The 23,962-nt window shown below is 40.6% G+C and overlaps 1 protein-coding gene across 1 annotated transcript; it reads left to right on the top strand.

The window, feature by feature from the left end:
- Positions 1–3,343: 3,343 nt before the first annotated feature.
- On the top strand, positions 3,344–23,826 carry LOC106921557 (disintegrin and metalloproteinase domain-containing protein 11-like). The gene is given in 25 exon segments (XM_088007894.1): positions 3,344–3,404; positions 3,926–4,092; positions 8,039–8,115; positions 8,466–8,532; positions 10,661–10,743; positions 10,859–10,922; positions 11,481–11,538; positions 12,078–12,259; positions 12,651–12,722; positions 12,848–13,014; positions 13,091–13,175; positions 13,375–13,465; positions 13,992–14,043; positions 14,515–14,614; positions 14,757–14,828; positions 14,907–14,999; positions 15,847–15,927; positions 16,010–16,060; positions 16,138–16,201; positions 16,298–16,403; positions 16,496–16,615; positions 16,740–16,908; positions 18,001–18,112; positions 21,556–21,836; positions 21,839–23,826. Coding segments are annotated over 25 exon segments (2,577 nt in total). The 3' UTR covers positions 21,941–23,826.
- Positions 23,827–23,962: the final 136 nt, after the last annotated feature.

The raw sequence follows: 23,962 nt of genomic DNA, 5'->3' as shown, positions 1-23,962 counted from the left end.
TTAACTCTAATTAGTGAGCAGCCGGTGAGTCAGTTTTTTTTTTTTAACTTCAAAACAAAAGCTGAAACTAATTAACCTAATTAAACGTACGGGGAACACAGAAATCAGACACCAGCTGCTTAGCATGCCTCCCACAAGGGACTCATGAAGTGACATCAGGTAAACGCCACAAGGTGTTGACATGGTTTACATGCTCATAACCCGAAAAAAAAAACTCTTTTCTTGCATTACTAAACAAGTAAAGAATTATTTTTATTTCAGCCAACTGTTTTAAGTTGATTCGTTTCCCAGACGACGTTACATTTGAAGAAAAGTTCAAAGTCTGCCTATGCTCTTTATTTTTAAATGTTTGTAAGTGTAATGTAGCTTTGTGAACGACAGATGGCAGTGTATCATTTTCCCGATCACAAGTGTGTCTCAGTAAATCAAAATGCATAGAAAAGTGAAAGAACTACGTTGACTCATTACACATTGGAGTGATGTCCGTGATGCTTATATTTCTAGTGATTGATTTTTTTTTTTTTTTTGCTTACAGCAAATGGAAATTAACTTTCTCATAAAAAAAATAGAATGCCTTAAAATACCTGCAAATGTTTCCTGAGCCTTTACACCAGTGTTTCTAAACCTGGTCTTTGGGGGGTCAGTGTCCTTCATGCTTTAGATGCATCTCTGCTCCTGCATGGTGTCAGGTGCTGCAGAAGTCTGTTGGTCACCCATTCATTCAGGTCAGGTGTTTGGCAGCAGGGAAACATCTAAAATATTCAGCGCTTGGGTCCCTGAGAACCAAACTTAAGAAGCAATGCTTTTTAAGCCACAGGCGTCCTGCAACTTCCAGAGTTGTCTCTGCAAAACGCGTGAAGCAAATCATTTGCAGGACTCTGGAGAACTTGACTGCATATTGAGGAGGTAATTCTCCAATTTGATACAGGTGTGTTAAACCAAGGACACAGCTAAAAAGTTGCAGAAGACCAGCCTTCGAGGACTGGAGTTTACTCTGCACTGTATCTCAGTCCGATTTGGTAAAAAAAAAAAAAAAAAATGCTGACTTTCAATCACCTCTGGCACAGCGTCATCATATTCCAGAAGTTGATTTTATTTTCTGGGAGGATTCATATATAAAAATAAAAATAATATCCCTTACTGATGAATTTGTCTTGCCACCATCTTCCTGCATGTCTTCTTTCCCCAATGATGTCTCAAGAGGCTCAATTAAATATTCAGAGTGCACATGTGCCTCCATTAGTGGGAAGTATTTAGGTTGAGTACTAGAAGAATTTCCCTCAGCAGGGGACTAGAGCCTGGAGAAAACAAGACTGAGACATCAGCACAGTGCAGATTATTAAAGTTCATGGATTAAGATCAATCAATTAAGTGCTGGCTTAAGTATGAAATCCTGAGAGATGTGTAGAATTTTCTGTCCACTGCATGGCATTTATGTAGTGGCACATCCAGATTAGTATTACTTTTACCCATCTTATCTGAGCTGTGCAGCAGCCATACTGAAATCAGAAATAGACTGTCATTTATTACTCTAACCATGTCATTTTCACTGGGAATGAATGTAAAAACTGCTGTATTTGACTTTGTTCTGGCATTATTTTTTCTAAGAATATGCCAAGATACCTTGCTTTAAAATATAAAATAAGATTTCACAGAAGACATCCCACATGTTTTTTATATGAACATGAAAAATGTTAAGTATGCAGTCAATCCATGGTTGTGGTTTCCTTGTATGAGTTACTGCATCCATGCAGTGTGGCATGGAAGTGATCAACCTGTAGTTACGCTGAGGCCTCAGGAAACCCAGGATATTTTGCTGGCCAATCAAGGACATTGATATCTTGGACTTTAAAGCCAAGATATCAAGTGTGTGACTAGCTGCCAAGTTCTGCTGAGGAAAAAAAATCAGTAGCTCCATAAAGTTTGTCAGCAAACGACATTTCCCCTTAGCCACTACATGAGTCTGGTGAATCTTGGAAAAAGTGACTCCGTCCACACTCCACCTTCCCCAAACTTTGCTTCACGCATTTTCTGAAGGTTTCTGTCATCCCTACTGCTTTTACAGCTTTTACTGCTACACTTTTTCCTTGCATTAAACTTTCCGTCAACATGGTATGCTTGGATGCATCACTCTGTGCACAGCCATTTTCCTTAGCAACGACCTTTTGTGGCTTGCTGTTCTTGTCGAGCAGTGACTGCTACTGCTGGACAACTGTCAAGTCAGATGTCTCCCTCTTAACGGCATAAAACATATCATGATGATAATAATACAATATTTCTCTATACATTATCCAATTTAATATTTTATGCAATAGTCTAATTAGAGAGAAGTTTGAAAGATTTTCGTTTCTGTTTGCAGATATGTGTTCCTCCTGTGCATCAGCAAATGAGAAAACGATTTCAGTTTTTACTTACCTGACGCTGTTAATCCATTTAACGCCTGTCAAGGCTTTGTGATACTTTTTTTTCACACTTGTATTTCATTTTCTGGAGAAAAAAAGTAGATCACACATTAAAGAATTTTAATTCACGTTTTATTGTAAAGTCTAAATGAATCTGAACTGTCTGAGCTTGTTACCACAGAAACAAACTTGAAGCGTTAAGGCAGCGATGAGTCAGGGTTGTTTTCGCCTGATCGTCGGGACACACCTTAATCCCCTGCAGACCTGCAGCCTTGTCGAGATGGCAGCCTGAAGTGTGTGTCTCCGCCGTTCAAATCCGCACATTAACAACCTGAATGAACTTGTTCGCCGATCTCCTTTCTGGCTCTTCTTAGGCCGTGCTCTCCAGCCGTCGGACTGCCGCATCCTCTCCCTGCGCAGCGCTGCATGGCAACGGGAGGAGGAGGCTGCGCGGGATAAGGGAGGGTACCGCGGCCCCACGTGTCCTCCTCGCCGCAGACCCTTCGCAGTTCTGCTCGGTTTCCCATCCCTCCGTTTCCGCATACCGCACACACACATATACAACTCCAGCCATACACCCAGCGCCTACTACGCATCGGCGCAGCGCTGCGGAGCGATGCATCCGCGATGCGCGCTCTCTTGTTCCTCGCCGATCCCATCGCCGATCAGTCTGTAGGCCCGGATCGATTCATTTTTCATCTTTCTGATATGCAAATCCGGACTCTCCGTGGCAGTGCTGACCGGAGCTGAGAGGGCGAGAGGTAGAGAGGGGGGAGAGATGAGAGGACGCGCATCATCAGATGTTTAGCAGATTAACTTTGGATCCTCGCCATCATCTCTGCTGTGCGTTTTTTGATCTTTTTCCTCCTCTCCACCTGCCGGGCTTCTTGACATTTGGCGGGGGTTCTCCATGCGGTAATCGGAGGGAATATGTGAAGATCATGCTGGCGGTGTGGTGCTTCATGGTCTTTGGTGCAGTGGGCGAGAGGCTTGCGGTGTCAGGTAAGCGAGGGGGAGGTGGAAGAGAAGGGGGGCTGTTCGGATCGAGAGCGGGAGCACCCTTTTCGTTTCCTTTGCATTTTTTCCCCCCCTTGAGCAGCACTTTTCTTGCCCGGGATTTTATTGATGCAGGATCTCGGTGCCAGAATAGCTCACTGATCATCACCCTGTAGATCTGCTGCATCAACATGTTTCCACCGCAGGGTTTTCCACCTACTACAATAAACGTCTCCTTAACACGTAAACCCACAATGTTTAACAAATTACCTTCGAACCAATATTTACTTATAAAAGGACCCATTATATGCCTTTATGAGAGTCAGACTCTGACATAACTCCATTAATTTCCATCATAATACACCATATCCAATAAAGGTCTTAAAATAGCAACTGATCAAACACTATCAACTACATGGTGCTAAATTAGGTCACCAAGTGATCTTCCACATACATTTTTATTATTTATACTATATGCTCATTAAAACTATCAAGGCATTCTGTTGGAATCTGATGTTCCTGTCCAGGTGCAGACGGAGGACTGTGGGACTTGTTTGCCCCCTCAGGGCAGCTGGATAATGGGGAAACTGAGATCACCTATCCAAAGCGACTGGTGCAGCAGATCAAGTCGGAGGAGGAAATGGCTCATGACTTCTTGGATACCAGGGTGAAGAACAGCAGTGGGGACAGCTCGGTAAGTCACCTCTCAGACCCACAGGTCTGTCCCCCAACACCTTTATTTGCTCTGCGAGTTCTCAGTTCGGCAACTGGATCTCATTAAAGACAAAACCATCCCTGAATGTACTGGATTTTTCACTTTCTTCTCCAGTTTTTACCCTGTTGCTACATGACATGTAATGCAAAAACTATTAGGCAGGATGAAGACACACTGATATTTATGGGGGTCATTTAAAGATGTCCAAGAGATGGGATTTTTGTCATTACTCGGCAATCGGCAGATGAAATACTGACAAATCAAACTTTTCTTTCTAATTCATGGAATTTGCTAAAACTCAGAAAACCTGCTGTTTTTTGTTGATAAACGCATGAACCGAGTGCATGCTCTTTTAAGTGCATAAAGGTATGTTTTTTATGCATAATCTGTGATAATGTAACTTGTTAATTTCTTGTTAGTGTCATACTTGTGTGTCTATTAGGAAACCTGCTGCACAATAGTCAGTTTCCTTTAAAAAATCATGATTTATCAATGTGCATTGATATCAGTAAAATAGTTGTGACTCATTTAAATGCTGACTTCTGTTCTGGATTGTGTAAACTATCCAAAACAGCCTGCTTTGTGGGCAGAATTGTAAATTTAAAATATGTATAGCCTGTATTTTTTTTCCCAACATTTTGACATTTCTGCTGTCATCACCACATGACAGATATTCGGACGTCATGTTCGTTACCATACTGAGCCCCTCCCAGGCTTTTTTATTATTCAGTGGTGTGTTCAAGTATGTCCCATTAAATATGAAACATGTCTGTGCGAGAAGTGCTGCATGGTGCAGGATGGTTCGAACGCTCCCTGTCATTTATTTGAGTCATCTCTCCGAGTCTCTCTGTTTGATGAAGAATTACCAAGAATGTCAGCATCACACGACAGTGCTGCCGCACAATTAACAACATGTAGCGCACAAAAGAGATGCCAGTCGCAATGGTTTAAAAAGCCGAATTCCTACGTTTTCACCACATGCTGCCCTTTTCTTTTTGAAATATTGAATAAGGAGCAGGTAAATTTAGAAACAGCTGGGCTTGATGATGATCTAAACCCATTTCTCCTCCTCTGCAACGTCACGTTTTGCTCAAAATAGATGAATTGATCACTCCCTTTACCGACACTTTCCACTTGCTAGACGGGCATCCAGAAAATAAACCGAACAACGATGCAGTAGTTTGGTTATCGCATTCTCTCCAAAACAGAAAACAACTCAGTGAGACATAAAATCAATGCTAAGATTGAGTAAAGTTGTTCCGGTGGCCAAACACAGGTGCATCTCAGTGAATCAGAATATAACTGATAAGTTGATTTATTTCAGTAAGTCGGTTCCAAAAGTTAAAAGCAGTATATTGATTTAATAGACAGAGCGACATATTTCAATCTTTTATTTTTTTGGCAAAACATAAACAAGACTCAGAAAAAGTTTCCAATGTGAAGAGTGAGAAAATACAATTTATTATTTAAAGTCAAACGTTTTCTCGACCAACAACAGAATCGCCAGTATTGTTTTTTTTTTTTTGTTTTTTTTAAATGCAGCCGATGGGGGAAACTTCTCATAGTGCTGACATCAATGCCACACGGCACCTTCTGTCATCCCACACTGCAGGATCTATTACCTTGGTAAACACAGCTGTGTGGGATATCACCGTCGCCACTTGGGATTTCTGAATGAGCAGAGGGAGTTCAGAGGCAGCTCGCTTTTGGAAGTTTATGACAAAAATGTTTGGAGAAAGAGGCTACAGGCTGATTTCCTGCGTGCCACTCTGCATTGATGCCTTAATTCATGGAAAAGAAAACCTTTTAACTATGTTGAGTTCATATACTGAACAGTACTTTGACATACTTTTAAATTTACTTTAACAGTCTGATTATGTTAAATAGGAGAATATTTGGGTTTTTATGAACTTCTTTCAGTGAATTTCCATTTTGCAAAAAAAATGTAAAACTTAAATGAACTTATCAATGATTTTCTGCTTGACTGAGCTGCATCTGTGTAAGACCGAGTTTATATATTGAATAATATTAATATTTATTTATGGAACATATTTAGTAAACCTACATTTATTTCCTTCCCTTGGTAAAATAGTTTGATTTTACTTTATTTTTTTTATTAATTCAAATGGAACTTTGCAAAAAATGATAAAATCACAGTTTTTATCAAAAAAAGTGATGTCTCAGTGGAAATCCAATTGCATGCGGACAAACCAACGATGGTAAATTAACTCGGATGTAATTCATCTCACGGAATCAGTAATTCTCTAAACGCCAAATTCAACATAGGTTATCTGGATAAGGAAGCCAATAAATTGCGTGAAATCTTCTTTTAAGCTACATTTACTACTCTTATAGTGCACAAGGCAATGAGTGACAGGGAAGCCAACTTTATAGGGAGGTGAAAGGAAAGTCACACAAACTAATTAAAAAGTTCAAAAATGCAAAGTTTTTTTTCCCCCATCAATTTTTGTCATTATTTATTTATTCAATTATAGCACTTTTACCAGAAGATCCAAGTTGAAACATGAAACTAATCATTTTCAACCTTCAGAGCGGCCTAAACATTTTTTAACTTAAGTCCTCATTTCGCTTTGTTTGTCAAGTTGCAGTTGTCTTAAACTCTTCAATTGACTCCGGTCAATTGCTGTCTTCTAGAAACAAGAGATGAAGATGAAGAATTTTATTTTTTTTTAGTATCGCTGAGCATCAACTAGCCCAATTCCACATAAACATGACTTTCTGAGCTGAAATTTAAAGTTCTGCAAACGCCAAACCAGAGCCGAGAACTAAATTTGATGCAAAACTGTTGAGTCGTGTCATCACTCTTAGAGATTTTGAGACCTTCTGCAGGGTTCAGTTGGCAAATACACTTAATGCTAAAATTGAGTCACAACAGACTTTTTAAAATCTACATGTATACCCCTATTATCTTTATTTTCAGCTGAAATGTACAGGATATGTGTCACATTAAGAGTGGAAAAGCTTTCAAGTGTATCACATTTTCATTTTTTGAAAACAAAGCAAGCATTTTAACTCGGCTGTGCAAACATCTGAGAGTAGATGAGATGGCTGCCAGCGTGCGAGCGTTTTGACACAATCCAGTGCTGACAAAATAATTACTCAAGAGTGATCATTCGTTTTAAAACCACGAATGATGGGACGCTGCAGCGATCTGGCAGGAAAACACACTTTTTAAACATCTACAACTTTATCTGCTTGTAAAGTTTGTGTTTCATCAATAAAAGCTCTGGGACAGCTTCCAAAAAGGGCCTGAGTGATGAAACTGTCCTGTTAGACAGCTAAAGCACCGCCACACATTCACATTCTGTACTGTAGCAATGACAGAGCGTGTTCAGTTACTTCAGCCTGTCCAAGACAGTGGTGAGAAATATGTTGTCTGTGCTCGCTGGAGGGAATAATTTGTGGACAGTGATGCATTTTATTGAAAAGCCCAATGATTCACTGGGACCCTGTTCCTCCAGACAGAAATCAAAGCCAGGCTGGCACAGTCGGAGCTGCCTAGTGTGTAGTAGATCTCTCTCCGTCTTTTTCCGGCCCTACTGTCTCCTCACCTCCGCTATGCTGGCAGCTGTCCACTGGGGACATCGGTACAGCTTGACTGATTATAGACAATCCACGTCTAGTTCTGTCCTCCTCCACCTACTTCCCTTCTGTGACTGTCAAGTCCCCCTCTATCATTCCTCTCACAATTCTCTGTCACACATCGAACAGGCACAGCTCTGTCAATCAAAAGGGCCTTTATCAGTCAACTTAATAAATCAGTTGGGATGTTTTCAAGGTGTATCGATCCTTGCTGAATTATTCATGAGTTTATGGGGAATCAGCTTAGCTCCAGCTAAGTGGTAAATGTAATAACTGTTCCACTGCAGCAGTTAATGTGAGTTACATTTTATTCCGTCTGCAGCCCGTCCACCTGGCTCTGAGCTGCTTTCAAGTCGAAGCCTTCGGACGAACCTTCACTCTTGACCTGGAACTAAACCAGTTAGTACCATCAGATCTGTGTGTGTGTGTGTGTGTGTGTGTGTGTGTGTTTTCCCATCCTTGCTCGTATCAATGAGCACACCTAATCTTCTGCAGCTGATCTCATTAGCATTTTCCCCGCTCATACGCAAATGCACTTAGCGCCTCTATTATGCTACACGACAAGATGGGGAATACCGACGCTGCAGTCTCACAGGCACACACACGTTTTAATAGCAAAGCATGTTAATAGGTCTGGTAATTCTGTGTGGAATACATCTGAGGGGAGAACCTTTGGTGTGAGATATCCCAGAATACATTTCCTCTGATCTTGGCACAGATATTGATGGTTATCTCTCCTCTTCTTTCAGTCACCTGCTGTCTTCAGATTATGTGGAGAGGCACTTTAACTATAACGGCAAACCACTTCAGTCTGTGGTAAGAGTTTCTCTCTCTCTTTTTGTTTTTTTACATCTGTACTAGGGGGCAATATTTGCTGATGCCAATGTTGATGGGGGACTTGTTTTATTTAGTGGTTTGAAGAGGTGACCAGAGTTTGCAGTGCAGCGTTTTAGACTGTTCTTCATAGTCGTTCTTCCTGGATATCAGAGTTTGAAGAAACACAACTTGTCCAGAGCAGACCATTTAACATGCTGATCCTTTCACATTTTAAAACGATTAACTTTTGTTTTTATTGCGATTTTAAGTGGCGGTCCAACACAAATTAGTGTCCAGTTTCAAAGTGGAGTTGTATATAAAATAGAATCTGAAATCTTTTATTGTCATGCAGTGGAGAAATGTGGGTGTGTCATCCAGGCTCACACATCACTAAAATCATAGAAAATGTCATTAGGCTAAAAGCTGTAAGAAAAAGAAAACATAAGACACAAAATTTTAATTGACTTTTTAGAAAAGTAGAATAAAACCCAGGATTAATATTGTGTGTGTGTGTGTGTGTAAAAAAAATCATGCCCAGATTAGTTAAATTAAAAGTACAGCGTAGTCAGGTGACACTGATAAAAGTGTCACCACCATAAACAGTTGCTAATAAAACTGTGGCTACCAACGGCGTCACAACCAGCTATTAGATTTAAGTTCAAACCAGTGTTTCACATCCGGCCAGGTTGTGTGTTTTTTTTTTTTTTTTAAAAAGATGATTTATTAATTTGATTAACATGAATATTTGTTCACACTGACATGCTCAAGTTGAATTTTCCAGTCTCATTGCTTGTTGCTGTGGGGTGAGGGGTGAAATAGATGCATATTTGTGTATTTATCTTAAATTTAGAAGCAGAGATGCTTTTTGTTTGCATTCCTCTTTTAAGGCCAATTTTTAGATTCATGGTTTGGCGGTTTGATCTCATCCTGGTGGTTTGTCTATTTATAGAAAGTGCATTATGTGCTTTCTGCTCTAAAGTAGGCTGCCGTGCAGACACTGATCAGGAGTGTTACTGGTGTGCACGTATGAGAGATTACCTGGCAGTTGGCCGAGGCCTTTCTAAAATGCTCAAGGCCAAAAAAAAAAAAAAAAAAAAAAAAGTAGTGTCACAAACCCACACAGACTCGCCAAGATAGCAGCGTGTGACTGAATAACAAACTTTACCATAACATTGGCACTGGGATAAACTTAAGCATTATAAGTAGTCTGATCACCATGTGGGATGGTTGTGATTTTTATACTTTTTTTTTTTTCTACAAATGTACCACTTACTGCCCCTCAAGCGCCCACCTACCCATCTACCCAGCCAGCACTACATGTCCCCACCCACAGTCGCTCCAAACTCTCCTTCAGTCCCCCTGACCAATCACGGGCTTGTTTCCACGGCAACCGGTTAGCTCAGCAGCATCATTAAGTTCTTGGCAGCCAAGAGAATGAAAGAAGACCAGGAGGGAGGGATGAGCAGAGCTATAGCAAGAGGAGGAGGAGGAGGAAGAGAAAGGAGAAAGGAATACGGAGTGAAATGCCAGTTAAAACAAAGGCATGATGTGCTTTGGCATTATGGCCATGTACGTGTGTTTGTAGGCAGGCGGGAGGGAGAGGGAGGCTGGCAGTGGAGACCTGCAGTCTGACCAGATTGTCACTCAGCTGGATGTAGGCCTCACGTGTCTGCGCTGCCGCGGCTGGACATGCCAGGCGTGCTGCTTTCAGGGCACGAAAGTCGTCGTTTCGGCCCGGGACCCATCCCGCTGAGCTCGGTTTGACTCAGGTGAAGCCACATTTCTCTCCCGTAACTAGTGGCACGTCCCCCCTGCGGCTGCAGCCTGGCAGATAGTAGTGTCCTTGAATTTTAGCCTGCTTAGTCCACACTTGATTCTCAAATCAAAACAGTGCTGGCAACATGAGTGTTGATTTATTGGAGAGATCCTTGAGCGTGCTCCACCGCCACCTCCAGCCTTATTGTGAATGAAGAACAGGAGAGTGGAGTAAACTCAAGTAGGTCACCAACTATGCTGTAACTGATGGTGAGGGAAGAGGAAGAGCGGTGGCATCTAATGAAGTAGAAAAGCAGCTATATACAGCCTGGGGTCTTCTATGAAGTATTTTTTTGTTTTGTTTTCCTTACAGGGAGGAGAGCACTGCTACTACCAAGGAAGACTAAGAGGTTTACCAGAGTCCTGGGCAGCTGTCTCCACTTGTCACGGCCTCTGGTGAGAAACCAAGCCATTATTTCCTTTTTCCAAATCCTGCTTACCTTTCTTTTCTTGCTTATGTTTTTATTTTATTTTCCTGCATCTACTAATTTATCTTTCTGTTGCTTTGCAGTGGGATGTTCTCTGACGGTTTCTACTCTTATGGAATTGAGCCTATTCACAATGCGAGCCGGAAGGTAAACTTTCACTTAAATGCACAGTGTGGAAAGCTGAAAAGGGTTTAATTAGGAAAACGTCCAAAAGTTCTCAGTTTCCCCACAAAATAACATTGGAAGAGAGTTGTTTTACTAAAACAAAATTGAATGCATCAATATAGCAACGTATTGTTTTTATCTGTTGGTCATATTTTTTTTTAACTTGCTTTAGCATTTATAGCACCATTTATTATTTGATTTTTTTGTTTTGTTTTGTTTTTAGTTAGCTCCTAATACCTCATCCTTGCTGGTTAGCAAGGGTGAGCTTTGGAAACCATTTTGCTAGAGAGCCTATGCTAAAATATGTAATGAATTGTGGGTTTTACCAACAATTTAGGTAAATTTTAAAAAATCTTGATGATGTAAATAGAAGAGGCATTTAACTTGATACGGAGCAGACCTTCCTGTTTGGTGGAGTTTGGTTGAATACCTGACATTTTTCAGAGAAATTTATTTTTTCTTAAGACATTTAACTCTGAACAAGTATTGAGGGACAACGACTCCTAAGGTAACCACTGTTGTGTCTGTTTTCTACTTTAGGAAGGAGCTCACTTAATTCGCAGGATGCCCGATATCAGACTTTCCCAGCACTGCCCAGGTGAGCAGTCTTAAATCAGACCTTTCAGACTCCCACTTAAAGCATATCAAGACTGAATAAATGTGGTTTAGATACACAAATATTGGCAGCTCTGGTAAAGATGTGTAAAAAGACTCAAACCTTTAAATTGAACACATTAATCCAAATTATTATTTTTTTTACACAAATCCTCCTTGCCAGTAGGACAACACTTACTTTGCTTATTTCACAATGTTTGAGCGTACAAAGAAAATAATCTCTACATCATTTCTCATGTTCTTCACAATTAACTGAACAAAAATGCGAAGGATTTTACAAACTAAAAGCAAAAAGCCTGACAATAATCTAAGAAAATAAATTCAAATGTAAAAGAAATAGAACGTAAGAATTAACCGAGTTACTCAACACAAATAAATGTGCTTATACGGCAACACCAGTCGAGCAATAATTCATATAAGATACAAACACAAAAGGAACAAAAACCCAAAGGAGGAAAAGTGTGTCCATGTCACCCCCAATGATAAATTTTCGTACCTGCAGCTCTGAATATGTGCTTTCAGAGTGTACAGAGGACAGTGAGCAGGACAGCAGTGAAAGTGTTGAAGACGACGGTAGACCAGAGCAAACGGAGGACCGGCAGGTGACCGCGGGGCTGAGAAGATCCAAGAGGTTCGTCCGCAGGCCCTCTGTCCAGACTGAGACCAAATACATTGAGCTCATGGTGGTAAACGACAACGATCTGGTGAGTTCAGGATGTAATTCTAGCACTCCGCATCAGCTGTCGCATTTTTTTTTTTTTTTTTTCCCCGTTTGTTGTCTTTCTCCACTAATAGCAGGAGAAAGCATATTTAATGGTGTTCGGTTATTGGTGCAGCTGTACCCAAATCAAGCAGTTTGCTGTTGTTTGTTTGATGAATGTAATGCATGCCAATCCATTTGTAATTTAAAAAAGTCCTAAAAGGGACTAGGATTGTGAAAATAGAAGAAAAAAAACAGTAAATCAAGACTGCTTGTATTTATGGAAATGAACTTGGATTTCCTTTTTTTGTCAGTAAAGATCCGTACCATTGTGTGCTGGAGTGCATGAGAGATCCATTTCCTAAGCCATCTGTGGACCTTTTCTCTCTCCTCAGTTTGTGCAGCTGCGTCGCTCGAGCAGCCAAACCAAAAACTTTGCCAAAGCTGTAGTCAACACAGCAGACACGGTGAGGAACCGTAAATCCTCCTACACCCTAACGCCACAAACACCACCTGTCGGGATGCATGTTCTCATTTGGGAAAGGTCCACGTCTCCGCAGTGGCGGTAACAAAAGTCGATCTCTGTCGTCAGATCTTTCAGGAGCAGCTGAACACCAGGATTGTCTTGGTGGCCATGGAGACCTGGACCTTGGAAAACCTGATGCCGGTCGTGGAGGACCCGCTACTCACGCTGCAGAACTTCATGAAGTACAGGAAGGACAGCATCAGGGAGCAGAGCGACGTTGTCCATCTTTTCTCGTACGAGGACGAGAATCTCGACTCTAGATCCCAGTGGAGGTTTGATTTTAAACGAAGCGTTTTCTGTGCTTTCCAGAGGGCGTACATTTCACAGTAGCCGCAGTGGGACGGCCTACACAGGAGGGGTGTGTTCTCCAACGAAAGGAGGAGGAATTAACGAGGTACATTTGGCATTAAGCTCATAATTTAGAAAACGCCGATTATAACACTGTAGTCGTATTTGTTTTGAATCCTTTAAAATTGTTCAAACTGTGATGGTTGTTACCTGTGGAACAACGCGTCATGGTCAGTTTTTCTATTTCTTTGCTATTTTGTTTCAAATAATTATTGCATTTTAGTAAGTCTGTTTCTAACTTTCAGTATGGGAGTGTCGGGGCGATGGCCATCACTCTGTGTCAGAGTCTTGGCCAGAACATCGGGATGAGATGGAACAACGCAAGAGCCTCGGCAGGTAAGACAACTTAACACACAGAGGTTCGACATGATTTCACCCCTTTACCATCTCATATCTCCAGTTCATACTCGTCACTATTTCATCCCAAGCTGTTGCACTCGCATTTATATCCACAAACAATTTCATACATCTCAATTTTATCATTACTTATGAGTTTCTTTATGTTGTGGATTTATGGAGATGCATACATAAAATTGGTCAAATCTTATTTCTATTATAGCGGACATCCAGGAATGCGAAGAACTGATCATACTGAAACATTGGTTCTTTTGCGTGACTTTATTTTCCCATTCTTCCATCTGAATCCAAATTGCTGAGAACTCTGAAAACAGATGGAATTGTGACCCAAATAATGTGCAGGAACCCAAAATAGCAGGCCAGGCTTTTTTTTTTTTTTTTTGACAGTTTCTAAAAAGTTTCTGTTTTGTAATATTTCCTTTCATTTTCTGTGGTGTTTAAAAATAGAAGTTATTCTTTGTATTTTATGTTGTGTTTTTTTTTTCTTCTTCTTCTTCTTTTTCAGGTGACTGCAGATGCCCAGATGCCTGGGTGGGCTGCATAATGGAAGACACCGGGTAAAAAATGGCTGTTTCTACCCTATTTGCTTAAACAAGTTAACACCTTCATGAGATTTAAAGTTTCTTATTTGAAGCCTACATAGATGTTTCCCTTAACAGGAGACGCCAGATTGCTGTGTAAATTGTTACAAAATGTGAACTAAAAGTATTTACTACATGAGTGAATTGGACTGGGCTCCCCTGGACAGATGGGACAATAAAGATGTGAATTATTTGAGATATATCTTACTGCAGATGGGAACATTTGTGTCAGATTGCAAAGTGATGCCACACACACACACCCACGGTTGATCTGGCATTCCTGACTGGCCAAAAAGCATTGTACTGTTTGTGTTTTAGTGTATGTCTTGGTCTTCATGCGTCTGCGTGTGTGTGGGGGTGTGTGTGTGTGTGTGTGTGTGTGTGTGTGTGTGTGTGTGTGTGTGTGTGTGTGTGTGTGTGTGTGTGTGTGTGTGTGTGTGATCACAGATTTTATCTGCCCAGAAAGTTTTCTCGCTGTAGTGTTGACGAGTACATCCAGTTCTTGCTCCAGGGCGGTGGGAGCTGCCTCTTCAACAAGCCGAATAAGGTGAGGATGATGAGGAGTGTGATGTCCATCTCTGAATAGATTCATCGTATACATTTTATTCGTTTGTACACCTTCCCTCATTTATCTCTGTATTTCTACACAGTATTATCTTATAAATGTATATTTTTTTATTATATTTTAGCTGTTGGACCCTCCAGAGTGTGGAAACGGCTTTGTGGAGCCAGGAGAAGAGTGTGACTGTGGATCCCAGGTGGTGAGTAGCCAACTTTCCTTCACATTAAGCTTTATATTTCGACTTGAGATGAGTTTTTTTTCCTGTCTGTGGCTGTAGGAGTGTGCCCGCAGCGGAGGAGCCTGTTGTAAAAAGTGTACTCTTACCCATGATGCCATGTGCAGCAATGGACTCTGCTGCAGTGGCTGTAAAGTAAGTTGAACAAGAATCAAAGTTGCAGATCTATAAATTATGAAGATGAGTATGATTAATTTATACATTAGGCACAAGCAAAAACAAGAAATAGTTTCACCTGCATATGTTTGCCTTTTGCCACGTTTTTCTGATAAATTTGCTACAAAAACCTGATAATCATGTTGAATTTGTTCAACTCTATTTGGACTTTAACTTAATCCTTGCTTGTTGGTCAAATGAAGCTAATATTAAGCTTTTCTGCAACAATACAACACTCTAAGGCTGCTTGATGCAAAACGAAGTACACATTTTTGGAAATGCTTCTTTTTCCAAGCCTTGTTTTACGCATGTTGAGTGTAACAACGCATGAATCCACATCTGTTTATGCATGACCTGGTAGGCACGTACCACATACATTTCAAACAAATAAATATTCATTTTCATCTCTCTCCAATCCACAATTATGCGCTTAAGTTGAAATAAAGGTAGAAATCCATGCCACTTATCGCTTTTCCTTCCACAATGCTGAAGAAAGGGTTAATTCTTTATCAAAAGAAACTCTACTATGCCACCTTGTGGTAGATGTGAGAAAATAAAAAAAACCTCTTGTGGCTTCCAGTTTAATTTTTACCCAAGCATTGGTGGAAATTTAATCAGTCACATACACAAAATCAGGTGAAGATTGTTGCTAAACCTAAGCATGGTGAAATTTGAACGAGCAAATAATCCTGTATTTATATTATTTCATCCATTTGATGCTATATAAATAGATTTCCTCCTTTTACGTCAACCTTTAAACTGCCAGTATGACACCAATATGAGGTTTTCTACAACTTTAAGTCTGTCTCACTCTGCCTCCTCCCAGTATGAGCTGAGAGGTGTTGCGTGTCGAGAGGCCGTGAACGACTGTGATATTCCCGAAACCTGCACAGGAGACTCCAGCCAGGTGAAACTTCCTGTGGAGAGCGCTGGATGAAACTGATGCATGTTGCGTAAGCGTTTATTTACGGGGTTTTGTTCTTTGGCAGTGCCCTCATAACGTCCACAAGCTGGATGGTTACATATGTGACAACAGCCAGGTAAGATCTGGATTATTATATCTTCCGACTCTACCGCCGGGGCTTTATGCTTTACCTGCACTGTTTCACCTTCATAGGGACGCTGCTATGGTGGACGCTGCAGGACTCGTGATGGACAGTGCAAAGGACTCTGGGGCTATAGTGTGTATACAAACAGACAAAAACAATTACCTACTTCATCCTGTGACATAAACATGTGGTTTACATTGACCGCTCCACTTTTTAATCCTTGATCAGATTCAGCAGACAGGTTCTGTTATGAGAAGCTGAACGCTGAAGGGACAGAGAAGGGGAACTGCGGTCGGGGGGCTGAAGGGAAAGGCTGGCTGCAGTGCAACAAGCCGTGAGTAAAACAAGCTGCAGAGTTCTGAGCTGGATCCCCCAAAAACTACAGCCTGCAGTTTATAACTAAAGCATTTATTTCTCTCACCTCAGGGATGTATTATGTGGCTTCCTTTTCTGTGCAAACGTCACAACAAAGCCAAAATTTGGCGATCTGCAGGGTGAGGTGACCAGCTTTACCCTCTACCATCAGAACAAGTACCTGGACTGCAGGTAAGCTGCTGCAGCACGTCTGCAGCATTTAACAATGCAAAAAAAACAAAAAACGTTCACTTTTAATATTGTAATTCCATTTGTCTTCTTCCACTTATGTGACGCTTGTGGACGCTTCACCCAGAGGCGGCCACGCCCTGCTGGAGGATGGCTCCGACATGGGCTACGTGGAGGACGGCACGCCCTGCGGTCCCAACATGATGTGTCTGGAGAGACGTTGCCTCCCCGTCGCGGCGTTTAACCTCAGCACCTGTACAGGATCTAAACTTGGACACATTTGCTCTGACCACGGGGTAAAGACGTTCAGAACATGATTTGATTTTTAGATGGAAAAATGTGGGTGTTTATTTATTAAACTGGTTTTTCTTCACCAGGATTATTTTAAAACAGAGGCTCGATATTTCAAATATAAAAAAAAAAAAAAAAAAAATCATAATAAAATCCAAACTTACGTCTATGGATTCATGTTGTAAACAATATTCATAAAATATTCATTGTGGTAATATAGGTTGTTGAAAGTCTGGCGCTTTAATTTAATTTAGTTTTGTTTTATTTTCCACATTCTATTGATTTTTATTTTTGCGTGGACAGGCATTCAGGAAGAATAGAGTAAATGTTTAAAACGTATATAAAAGTTCTGATATTCGTTATTAAAATTTATGTCAAAAAATAAGATAAATCATACAGAAAAATATTGGTGGTTTTACAATCACAGGGGTTTTCTTTTGTCTTTTTTCAATATTTTTAACCAAAATACCTTATTTGTGAAAGAATCAGCACAAAGAAACAAGAAAAAATAAGCTAAGGATTTCACTCCATATATTTTTATATTTCAAAAATAACTCATTTTACAATTAAAAAATGTTGATTCAAGAATAAAATGAGTTGTCCTAAAGGAGTAGATTATTTCAGCAGTGAGCTAATTGATTATGTCTCTTGTTCTTTAACAAATCTATACATTTAAATAAACCATTTACATTTTATATGGATTTAGTGCCAGACTGTTTTTTTTATAGAGTTGACTTTTCTTTATATTACTTTTCCTATTTATTCCATTTTATTGAGACATTAAAAGCTAAATTATGGCATCTTGTGTTGAAAACTGACTAGAAGATCAGTTTACTTGTTCTGTGAAAACGTATTTGTACACTTAAAGATTCCCTCAATTTTTATATCATCAAACACATTTAATAATATCAGATGAAAATGGCCTGAGTAAATACAAAATCAATAGAGATTTGAAATGTTTTCATTTATTAAAAAGTCTATCTGGAACACTTTTTGCTGATTTTTTTTTTTTTTTTTCCACGTTGTACCCCTGTTTGCTTACTGTTCCCCCCAACCGTCCCGCAACAACAACAACAACAACTGCTTCTTTCCTGCAGACCTGCAGCAACGAGGTGAAGTGCATCTGTGACCGGGACTACACAGGAAAGGACTGCAGCGTTTTTGATCCCATCCCTGAGCCCACCGTCCCGACAGGCCCGGAGAAAAAAGGTCAGCGGCAGAACTCGAGCTTTTCCATCTCTCTCTCTTTTCCTCTCTCTCTCTCTCTCTTCCTCTCTCATCATATAATCCCCCGCTCATGGTCTCTTCTCACCACCTTCTCTCTGTGCTGAAACCACAAAGTGGGATAACTCACCTTCTGTCATGAGGATGTTGAGCCGTGTGTTTTCCTTCCTGCTGAGTCTTGCTGGTATGTGTTGAGCGTATGTGCTGAAATGTGAATATGTGCGCGGTGCTTAGAGGTGTTTCTTTCGGGGGGGTTTTTTTGTTTTGTTTTTTTTGGGTTTTTTTCAGGCACTGCATTTTTTTTTAAGTGTCTCTTACTTTCTTGCAGTCTGCCAATGAGACAGAGAAATTAAGCAGCTGCTCTTTTAGGCCCAAAACTGCCACCCTGAGCAGGAGGGTGTCCAGCTGAGGGGGAATGAGAACAAAGTAAAACATCTCTCTCTCCTTTTTTTTTTCTTCGTGTAACTGTTGTCCCCCCCCCCTTGACCCCGTCCCACTGAACCTCCCTCGCTCACCTGCCACCCAACGTGATGGTCTCCCCCTCCCCTTCATCTCTCTGTCTCTGTCTGCAGGTTTCTCACCATCTGCCTCTCTCTCTCTCTCTAGTTGATGTTGTACTGTGTTGATGCGGTCTTCTGACGTGTGTTTTTTAGTGGTGTTGTTTTTGTTTCTGCCCCTCCTCTTCCTCCGCACCCTTCCTCCCCCCCCTCCCCCCCTCTGCGCAGGTCCCAGTGGCACCAATATCATAATAGGGTCCATCGCAGGTGCTATTCTCCTGGCAGCTATAGTCCTAGGGGGAACAGGATGGGGATTTAAGTAAGAGTTCTGGCATGCCTTTGTGTACCTGTCTGCTTCTACCTCAAGAACCCCCATCCACCCCTCCCACTATCACCAGTCTGAAATAGCTGCAACTCATTGCCCAGTAGCTGGGAGGGGAGCTGGGGAAGTGAACTCTGAGATGCTCTCACGCTTGAACGCTTTATAGGCTTTGAGATCAAATCATCACCGAGGTTGTTTTTGCTCACGTTTTCCTCCTACCTAAATGCGTTTTCCCGCTCGGCCTCTTGCAGCGACGGCTGAGCGGGAGGGAGATATTTCTCTGCCAGGATCCGTTAGAATCAATCCGATCTACACCACTGGTGCCACGTCTGGAAGTTCCCCGTTACTTTTGTTTGCCTTTCTGGACCTTTCAAAAGTTCTGAAGAATCCCAAATTTATTTATAAGACTTTCTGTTAACCTTCAAAAGTGGTCTCTGTTAATGGTTCACTTGAAGAAAGTTCAACACCTTGCAAGGAAAAAAAAAAAAAAAAAAAAAAGAAATGAGGGATGACTCAAGACTTTTGCACAGTATTGTTCATGTCGGCTTAACCTAAGCAAACTTTTTTCCATTTCTACTTTTATTACCTTGTTCAAGCCTCCGTCATTCATTTTTCCTCAGTAGGCCTCATCCTCACTCTAGTGCAACAGACCACCTCTGCATGCTCGCTATGGCTCCCTCTGTAAGACCCGACCTAAAAGGACGGCTGATGAATTGGATTATCTTTGAAAGGTTTTGATTTATTGTATGCTGTCGTTCCTTTTAGGGTCAGTGGGACAGTGCTGGCCACATTTATTAGGACTCCTGGTAAGGATGCATATAAAAACACTAAAGTCATGCATCATTTTCTTTGGATGTACAACTTCTTATTCAAAATTTTAGGGAACAAAAAAAACATTTAATTAAAGTACATTTGTTTAATTGGTTTAAAAAAATCTTTGTTTTGTAGCATAACTATTGATATCGCTGATGGTAGTTGTTTGTGCAACCCCCTTTTGCCAAATGTGCACAACTTCATCTAATCTGATAACATTTTAGAGGATCAGAAATAAAGAGGGGGATCCTCGATCATTCTGCAAAACCAAAAAATCTTACCAAGAGTTTGGTGTCTAGTTTCTAGTGCAAATATCTTGGCAAACTTGAGAAGAGACAAAACTAACTTACAAGTAACTTTTTTTTAGCAACATATAGAAGTTTGTTTCAAGAAATTAATTCCTTAATATTGAAGTTCCACTGGCAGATTGCAAGACATTTTTCCCACGTTATAATTTAATTTGTCCGCCAATAGAACAAATACTTTTTCATAAGTATTAAGGAATTTTTTACTTAAAACATGCCTTTGTATCTTGCTGAAATTTCATTTTTAAGTTTGTCTTAAGATATTTGCACTAAAAACTAGACCAAGATTACTTGGTAAGATTTTGTGGGGGGTTTTTGCAGTGAATTTGTTCCAAAATCTCTGCAGATTATCCAGAGTTCTGTTTTCTCCATGCATTCTTCTCTTGAGGTCACCCACAGGTTTCATATACAGGACTGTAGATCAAGAAGATGGTAGAGTTTGTGTCTTGTTGAACCATTTCTGTTGATTTGGCCAAATGTTTTGGATTATTAATTAGCTGAAAAATCCAGGAATGACCCATTTGCACATGGTGGTAAAGTCCAGCATGTTCTTATTTGCATTCTCCTGGAGCACAGTTCTTCCTCTAAGTTTAGCGGTAAGCATGAGGGGTTCTCACAAAATGGCATCCTTTATGTCAGACCAATCTAGAATGATTGTTGCCAAAAATCTCAACCTTTTTCTCTTGCCAAAATTTAACAAATACAAATGTACAAAAGAGTACATTTAAGTTATTTTAAAATACTATTTCGGAGCGCACAGGAGGCTTTCTTAAAAACTATTAGTTCTTAACGTTGGTTTTTGTTTCCTCTCTGAATAGATGTACTCAAATGTGGCTGGCACTGTGTGCATGAGTTTCTTCCTACTAGTCAGACTTATTAACAGTTTCTGCTGGATGTGATCTCGCCACTTTATTTTGACGGAAGATCATTTCAGTGAGACTGTCGGATGGATATCATGCTGAATTATCATTGTTGGATTTATGTCTTGTACTTGAATCCAACAGTGTCCTTCAGTGGAGCTAATTCAATAGAAACAATTAGAAGTTTTAATTCAATTCTAATTAATATTTCGCCCGATTTGTGCAGCTAGTGTTCATGCTTCTTCATTTTGTCCCATTTTACGCAATGTTGTAACAATCTAAAAAAAAAAAAAAAAACCACTGTTGTAGTAATTGTGTTTGTACTTTCCCATCTTGCTGATTGAACGTGTTCTGACTTTTTGTCTCCTTTCTTGGCTTGCTTCTGTGATGCAGGAACATTCGAAGAGGAAGGTACAATCTTAGAAAATATAATAGTCAACTTGTAACTTAATTCATTAAGATTATTTGGATGTTTTTTTTTTGAGGATTATTTCACTCCTGCTTGACAACGATGCATCTCGATGCAACCTCTGCTTTGACTTTAAAGCTAAATTTGTATACTCGTGCCATTTTTCTGCCCGTCTGTGTTCATCTTCCTGCAGCTGTTTTTCCTTCTGTCCTTGTGTTTCAGATCTGGAGGAGGATAAGATCACTGTCTGTCTCTCTGTATGTGTCCTGTCCATGCTCGTCTTCCTCCTCGCACCGTGTCGTTTCCACGATAAAGAAGAGGGGAATGAAAAAAAAAGAACACACAAGTCTTCCATTTCAGCCCCGGGATCTCTCCAAATCTACGTAGATGATCACTTCCTCCAAACCCCCGTCTGCTCCTTCCATTTGTCCTCCTTTGGGACCCCCACCGCCCTGGGGCCCATGGGGCTCCTCTCGCCATACCAGCCAGATCACACTCATGTGGCTGCTGCCAGCTGAGGATTGTGTCCAGGCTTCACCTAAAGCAAGGATGTGGCTGTCCCTGTGGGAGACGCCAGGGGTCCTTATCCAGCCTAGAGGCCCTGTGAATGTGCTTTGGTGTCTTCTTCTCACAGCTCAGACATTCTGGGGGAAAAAAGTACACGTCGATGGTGGACCAATTTGATAAGAGACTCAGACCTGCCACTATTTCAGTCCAAGATTCAAAGCTGGACGAGTGCACAGACCGAACTAATGTGACAGAAGATGAAACGTTGGCTTTTTTTTTTCCTTCCAAAAAAATGGACCTGAGGTTCAGTACCTCCATAACTGGCCGTGACTTGGTGCACCTTTAACTGGACAGCTATCAGTTCAACATTTGGAGATGAGGAAACGACTGCGAAAGAAATCCTACAATTGTCTGTTTGCATGTTTTCCAAACAGAGGCTAAGGAAAGACTAATTGCCAAAATAAGTCGTTTGCAGTGCCTTGCAAAAATATTCATACCCCTGACAACCTCTTGTCACGTAACGAAAAGTTTGTAGATTAAGTGAAGCTGAATAGCTTTTCACTTTTTTAAAAAAAACAAATCTGAAGTTTGGTTTTCATTTGTATCCACTCCTCTTTTATTCAGATACCCTAAATAAAATCCTAAGTCTAAATGATCTAATTAGTAAATAGAGAAGCTGTTGATGCCACAGCTATTAATCGTTAATTTTACAAATCTTGCTTTTATGAACGAAGAAGCAACAAAAAAGTCAGCTTTGAGCAAAAAAAATACACAAGTCAGTTTTGTCGTTTGTAACAGGCCATGAGGCACATATAAATTTAAAATGGTATGCGTGTCAGAAAACCAACACTGCATGTGAACCTGAACACACAATGCCCCTGTTGAAAGATGGTAGTATCATGATTTGGGGCATGCTTTTCGACAAGGAAGCCAGTCAGAGTAAAAGAGAAAGATTGATGGAGCTAAAGACGGAGCAAACCTGGAATAAAATCTGTTAAGATACTGAAAAACTCTTCAGATTGGGGTGAAGGTTCACCTTCAGCAGCACAACAACCTTAAAGGCCCATGCCTAAATCTAAAACTGTGGTAAGACTTAACTTTCTTTTCAAAAACATTATGTATGAAATTTCACTGTGCAATTTTGTAAAGAATAATGGGACATTATGTTCTCTAGATGTGCAAAGCTAGTAAAGAGATAACCCATAAGATTTCCACTTGTAATAACTTTAACAAGAGGCAACTCTCCATGTTTTTACCTAAAAGTATTAATACTTTCGCAAGGCACTGTATCAATAATTCTGAGCTTATGAGCATCTTATGCTCCACTAACTTCCTCCATGAGTTTTCAGGTAAAACGAGGAGCTACGTTGTTATGGTTTTGGGATCATTTTTTAAAAGAAACCACTGAACTACGAAGCAGCAGAGACCGTAACTTAGTGTTTTAAATGTCAGAACGACCAACGTACATTCCACTCTACCTGTCCGTGTGCCCTCACCTCTTCCAAAGTGTGTAGAAGGTTTACTCTGTATGTCTGTGATTGTGTGAGTGTAAGATATTTTTAAAGGAAGCCAGAATGTACAGTATTTGTGTTTACATTTAACGTAGGGGGCAGTCGCGTCCACGCACACGTGTAGACTCCTCTTAGGTAGGCAGGTTTTACCTCTCGTCTCTTTCTACGACCTGTTGGCGGCCGCAGCCAGGCGGCGCGTTATTGCCAGTTTTTAAGTCTTGCATCGACAGGAAACGAGCACCTGCCCACTGTACGCACACCCATTTGTAAATATGTGCAAATTATACTGAATGTTAAATGCAACCCATGGAGCTTTACTGAAAGCTGTGTTAAAACATTTAGTTTTGTTTCCACTAATGAATAGCCTCTGATCTCTCGTCACAGCCTGCATTTGCAAAGCCCTCTGAACACAACTTCCTTTCATGTATCTCGAAATGTGGCTTAACAGCCCTGTCTTTCACTAAATCTTTTGTACGTTTGTTGATAGCCACCAAGCCTCTGAGAAAAAGCTCCACCCCTCCCCCTCCCCCTCCCCCGACCCACCTACCACAAAAAATAAATAAATAAAAAACTCTGAGGACCCTTTGCTGTACATGAGATTAAAGTTTTGG

Source organism: Poecilia mexicana, unplaced genomic scaffold (assembly GCF_051168715.1).
Source record: "Poecilia mexicana isolate PSO_F unplaced genomic scaffold, ASM5116871v1 scaffold_8, whole genome shotgun sequence".
In the NCBI taxonomy this organism is placed as follows: domain Eukaryota; kingdom Metazoa; phylum Chordata; class Actinopteri; order Cyprinodontiformes; family Poeciliidae; genus Poecilia; species Poecilia mexicana.
This window is presented reverse-complemented; position numbering and strand designations above follow the sequence as displayed.